The sequence below is a fragment of the Penicillium argentinense genome (assembly GCF_028826775.1).
Source record: "Penicillium argentinense strain IBT 30761 chromosome Unknown utg000002l_segment0_segment0, whole genome shotgun sequence".
Taxonomy (NCBI): Eukaryota; Fungi; Ascomycota; class Eurotiomycetes; order Eurotiales; family Aspergillaceae; genus Penicillium; species Penicillium argentinense.
Genome location: NW_026622661.1, coordinates 301,578 through 308,018, shown reverse-complemented (window position 1 = coordinate 308,018; position 6,441 = coordinate 301,578). Strand labels below are relative to the sequence as shown.

The following is a 6,441-nucleotide window of genomic DNA, read 5'->3' as shown; positions in this document are numbered from 1 at the left end:
TGTGTGTATATCTCAGCTGTATAGAGATGTGTATTGAGCGTATATAAGACTTGACTGGATCCTACCCAGCACGAGACACGTGGGACGAGAGTGCAGGATAGGAATGGGGACACGCGGAGAGAAGAGGAAAGGAGAACCTGGGGGGAAGGAAGGGCATATTTGAATGCTCCAGCGTCCAACGAATGTGGCAAGAGATGCAATCGTGGGGCGGCTCCATACTCCCCCGTGTCTCTGCACGCACCAAGGGTGAGCACTGGAAGCAGCAGAGAGTCAGGTAGAGTAAGGCGCACGATGCCGTCTGTACTGTACAGTGGTCCACCATGTACTTGGTGGGCCCGGTGGAGCTGCCGGATGCATCAATCATCGCAACATTAAGCATTTTTCGCGGCCCCGCTCGGTCGTGGCGGTTTGCGTCCCTGATGACATCAAGCTGGGACGATGCTTCGGTGGGCGAAATTTTAAGAGGGTCGCTTGCTTTTCATCGCGTTTGATTCGGTGCTGATGAGGTGGATGGCTGGTATGTGTTCGCCAAACATATACCGCAGCCAGAAAAGACTCGTAAAAGGCTGCGGGAAATACAAAAATTGTGTAATGTTTTGTTTTGATTTGGTCCAAAATATTTTTTTCATGCACCCATTTTGGAAGGCAGGAAATAAACGGCCGCAAGGAGTCGGCTTTTAGTCGCCCAGATCTCTGGGACAATAATCTGGCCCGTAGCTGATAGTGTTTCGCCTTGCCTGCCAGCCGAGTATTTCGGTCTGTGTTTCTGTATTCACATCTGCAATTGTGTATGAGGTTCAATCATGCCACTCAGTGTTGATCACTGAATGCCTCCGTGCAGTCTCTCGGCACGCTGCAATCGGGAAGCCGTCACCGCGTCCCGAATTGAGCGGCGCCAGTGGGCGATGATGCAAGAATGCGCCGTGCTGAAACTAGCGAGCGGATCAGTGGGACCGGTGGAGACGCTGCTGCCTCTATCTCTTCGTAGATTGCATGTGCATTATTCGGTGTTGCTCTCCTCCTTGCGCAGGCAAACTACTGCACGCTAAAGAGAGACAAAACAACTCGTTCATCCTAGTCAGCTGTAGAAGGGATGGTAGGCCGCGGAAATGATAGACTCGACTAAACTATAGTGTGTCCTAAGGTAGAGTGTAGGTTGAACCGCGGTGGAGCATTCTGCACGCATTCTGGCAAGTCTCGGGCGCACAGCCGAATGCATTTGTGCATTGCTTGGCTCGGCTAGGCTCTCGTGCTGAGATTCGTCTCAATTTTGATCTCGGCCAGTGTTCAGCTGTTCAGCTCTCAGCTGTGCTCAGTGCTGGTATAGTTCGAGCTTATCTTTTGGATTTTGGGCCACCCATGGGTGCCGGCGAATTGAGGCCCAATTTAGTTAGTCGCTACTACGTCCCTCAAAATAATCTAATCGTGCTAATTCAGACCTTGAGTAAAAAGTAGGGTAGCCTCTTCGTATCGTACGGACCACTTCTCTTTCTTCGCCCCACGCTGTCTCACACCGCGACCGAAACGCTTGTTCGATATTGGCTACAGACGACGTCAGCCTGGCTCCGCCATGTAATAATGGGGGCCACTCCGCTCGTGGAATTTTTCTCGAACCTTTCACTCGACATGACAGTCTGATCAAAGCAGGCCTCTTGCTCCTTCAAGCTTTCCATGTGTGCTTCTGTGCGGCTGTGCTGCGGACAACGCCTGAGATCTTTGTATACCCGACTAGTATCGACGGGGCGGGTCCGACTTGGACTCGATGCTCAATCGGTGGTGTGTGGACCTCGGATATACACCCTGCTAAGGTACGGACAGCATTCCGCATCGTGCCCCCATGATGCTGGCTACGCTATCTCCCCCGCTCGCTGTGTATCTCCATTGTCAACGCCCGGGTGAGGGGTAAGATGGCGCTGATAGCTCGCTAAATGTGCTGTTGTTAGATAGGAGTGGACAGATAATAGTGCCCTGTCTTGCACTGCTTTGCAGCCCCGCCTGTCGATCCAAAACGTCATGCAGTGACGAAGTAGCCGGCTTGGGACGCGGTTCGTCGATTCGCGGTTGCCCAGTTTAGCTACGGGCGTTTGCTCGAGGGTTTTCGGATGTCCAATGATAGGCCAGGCTGCGTACCTTTGGGTAGGGAACTGACAAACTCTCGGTACGAGCTCGGTTGTATGCTGTCCAGCTCTGACGCGGTGGCAACCCGCCCACCTGTGGTTCGAATACTTACCCTCCAGCCCGGTAGTCTGTTCGAATCCCAATGATAGCGGTCTGCTGTATTCACAAGGCGGAATCAGGTATTTCGCTGCCTGTCAGGGATACCGTAGGTCAGGTCGACGGGCGGTGGTTTGTGTTCGTGTGGAGAAATTGGGGCAACGTGGAGACTCGGATGCGTCGGCTTCGACGGAAATTTGATGAGGGGGTTGCATTGTGCTCTGGCTGGATCAAGCACTGGTCACTGCAGTGGTGCCGATGCTCGAGAGGATGCTGCTGGCTGTTGTTGTGCAGCTGTCGAAAGTGGGCGTCCTGGCCCCCGTCTTTGAATGCGGGATCGACGGTGGCGTCCAATCAGGCCTTTTGATCTGCTGGCATGCGTATCTGAAGAGTTAGCCGTTGTTTTTTGTATACACTGTTAAAACGATATTCGGTTTTGACCCTCGTCGTCGACTTTACTGAATGTCTGCTGTGATTGTCCGGCGAATTTGATTGAAACTGGGTCGCGCGTCTCCAGAAAAGGAGAAAGGGGACGCGGAAGACGTAACTAACTAAACGATCGTCCCTTGCAGCCTTAGGCACACATGCCTCGCGTCGCCTGCTCTCCCGGGCACATCGAAGCCATATCCCTTCTGGAAGAATATCCCTCGCTCGGCCTGCCTTTTTTGTCCCTTCCCTACTGACGCGGTATCCAGTCTCATCCCTGGCCAGCCCTGTCGGGCGCATTCGTGCAACACTCGCAGCTGTGCAAAGGTGAGCACCGATCGAACTCCACCCTACAATTGGCGGGCTGACCACTTGGCTGAAAACAAGCTATATGGCCCCATCTTTGACTAGTCTTGGTCTCAGTTATCCCTTGCCCGCGTTCCCGGGGACTTGGGACAGAGTTGTGTTTGGGTGCAGGTGTTTGTTGTGCCTCCACATGCTGTTTTCGTTCGCTCCGGAAGACTTGTAGACCTGCCCAGGTGAGGACACAAATCGGAGGATTGACAACTAAACTGTAGCAATCAGAACACGTGGACTAAATATGAATGCTATTGTCAATGTTTTGATCCCAAAATTTGTGACTAATTGTCGAGATTTTGTTGTCTGATCGAACCCTGGTTCGGAAAACTCGCCAGTGCGGATATATATTTCTGCATCAATAGATTATAAGTCAGCACACAGCCCTAGCGAGCTTCCTTGGTGCCAGGCTATTAGCTAACAGTAAACAACAAATGCAACATGAAGATTTTGTACTCCATATGGGGAAACACAGATGCAAGCGAACCCCATAAAACGCCCGTTTGGCAAGCCTTCATGGCAAATACAATCGCAAATCTAACTGCTTTACACTGAAGGATGCATCCTTTGCGCCCACCCCCAAACTGCTGTCTACATGCAGTCTTGGCATTATATTTTGCGTGCCGTGCGTCGGTTAGGGAGCCCAATCACCCGACCATTAGCACAGAATCAACAGTATAATAGAATACTGGACACTTACTGTTACTCAAATATCGCATGAATGAGTGTTTTTATACGTGTGCGAAAGTGTTAATGCGCCTGATACATAGCGAGTATTGCTGTTAAAGACTGCTTGCACTGTGCGAATGTAGCTTTCTGGAGCTTAAACCACAAAGACATCCAGACAACCCCTTTTTGAAGAGAACTACTGGTAATTTAATACTGATCTCTTCTCCATACTTAAGTCTTTGACTCAAGGCATGGTAAAAAAAGGAATCCCAAGAAGGGAGTGTCAAAGAATAAGCTCTCCAGCTCCTGAAGGTAGCTGGACGTTCATCGACTGCAGGTACAATGCAGGATCGTGTATTGTCTTGCCTTCTTGATCGCAGACACTTGGACGAGCTTGAGTTTTGGGAAGTTGGTGAGAATGTGGTCTATAGAAGAAGAATTAGTTGTACCAGGCAGGGTGTAGTAATGAATCCCCGAAGGGGAAGGTGCAAAGAATATTTCCGAGAGATACCCGGTTATCTCAACAAGGTAGGATTCCACCGCGCTGTGCAATACGGTGGTACCTGTGGTGGCCGCCGTCATGATCGCAGCCCCCGGAGCTGTGAACACTCAGTGACCCCTAGAGGGGATTGAGTCAAAGACCAAGTGCGGAATCCCCAGAGGGGAGGAAGTCAAAGAATTCGCCCCCCAGCTTCCAAAGGTAGCTGGACGAACTAACTGCGTTGTGCAATGCAGGATTGTGGTGTTGCCTTCATGATCGCAGACACCCGGGCGAGCTTCGGTTTTGCAGAAGCTGGTGGAAATGATCCTGGACAAGAAGATTAGTTGTACCAGATAGAGAGTAAGAATCCCACGAATGGAGTGCCAAAGGTTACGCCTACGAGATACCGGACGTCTCAACAGGCATGAGTCCACCGCGCTGTACAATGTGGGGTTACATGTGGTAGCCGCCTTCATGATCGCGTCCACCAAGCGAAAATGTGAAGAGGAAAAGAGATGGAAAATTGGTAGACAGGTGATATATTACAGACGCTAGCCCGTTTCTGGAGTTGGGAGTCAGTGACGGCAGGTGCGCTGTACACCTGAACAGGAAGGAAAGGCCTCAGGATGAGCGGCCTCTTCTTCATGCTCGAGTTCCTGACCCAAGCGATTATGAAAAGTAATCCCACGAAGGGGATGCCAAAGAATACGCCTCCCAGCCCACAATGCACATCGCGTCTCCTGCTTGCCAAACACCTCCGTTTTATTGGCAACATATCCTTTGCCATCTTATTTACCCGATATACTTCTTATTCCTTTATTGTGACTGTCATTGTAGTCAGAAATGCCAGAAATTTGAGTACGATGAAGAAAGAGTGAACCTGATGCTGAAGAAGATCATCGTGTCATTGCCTTTCCTTGGATATAAATGCAGACCCTTTTCTTTAACAGTCTCCTTCGCATATATGATCGAGAACAACCGGACGACCAGAGATCATGGCCAGTGAATAACCCAACGAACAAGAAGTGCTCATCATCTACCCTGCAATGACAGCGCGAACTATCAATAGAACCCCCCTCCTTTCTCCTCCTCGACGCCGATGTGAACCAATTGACAGATACAGACGCTGATCTTCAAGACTCTGTCAACAGCCCTACTTCACATGTCTGACCTGTCCAATGCGATTCGCAATATACGTGCCTCTTGCACTGGCTCAGGGTCTCTTCAGCTTCCGTCGGTATACACTTCAACCTTGGTTCTATCTGGAGATGACCCACATTCTACCAGAATACACCCACAAAACCTTATAACTTAAAAGTGCCGTGATCTTCATTCATTAAGCTATGCCTCCACATTTATCAATGCAGATTGTCGCTAATTACGAAGCTCAACTTATAGGCAACTTATATATACTGGAATTTCCCCAAGCCCGGACCCCCTCGACACGGTCAGGTCCAAAACATTACAACACCAATAAACCATCAATCACACACCTCCAAACACTCCACCACCTAAGCAGTCGAATTCCCCGGACCAGGCGTATACCCATTCGAAAACTCAACCCTTTCATCATACTCCTCAGGCTTAAGCCTCCTCAAATAGCCCTCCTCAATCAACCCCTTAACATTAGTATACGTAACAAACTGCGTTCCCATACCGGGCTGCTCAAACCAAGGCGCAATAGGCCCCAATCCCACAACAAAACTCTTTGTCACCTGGTACACATAGTAATTATACGGATAATCCCCATCAAAGGTATCAAGGTTCGAGGGCGGCAGCGAACGCTCAATATACGGTGCGCCCAGCGGGGCAAGGAAGGTGCCATATTCCGAGCCGAACCGGTCGACCTTTTGTCCGACTGGCAGTGTGGTGTTGCCGATGATCGCCTGGCCGGCTGTGTTTTCGACGAAGCCGTTGGACGGTGGGTATTGGTACCATTGCTCCGCCGAGGTTGAGCCGGCCCATTTGGTGAGGAATTCGGCTGGGCAGAGGTTGCCGAAGCGTGCGTAGGTGCGGAGTTCGTTGCGTAGTGGGAATTTCTTGGGTGGTACGACCGGGCCGAGGCGTGAGTCGCCGCAGACGTAGGTTGCGTTTGTTGAGGTTATGTTTGCGCAGGGGTTTGGGTAGCAGTGGGAGGGGAATTTGAACTGTCAAATTGTTATTGTTAGTTGGCTTATAGTGAGGTTTTGGTGTTGATGTTGTTAATGTACCTGCGTGTCTCGGGCTGCGTGCGGGACTGCAGTTGCGGGGATTGCGAGGGCGCTGAGCGCCACGAGGGAGGTAAAAAATTGCAT

General features: G+C 50.7%; 1 protein-coding gene across 1 annotated transcript; it reads right to left on the bottom strand.

Annotated features, from left to right (window-relative positions):
* Positions 1-5,658: 5,658 nt before the first annotated feature.
* On the bottom strand, positions 5,659-6,441 carry N7532_001008 (TNT domain-containing protein; the record flags this gene model as incomplete). Its single annotated transcript, XM_056613502.1, has 2 exons — positions 5,659-6,294; positions 6,358-6,441. The coding sequence occupies 2 exons, from the start codon at positions 6,439-6,441 to the stop codon at positions 5,659-5,661; spliced, it is 720 nt and encodes a 239-aa protein (XP_056478543.1).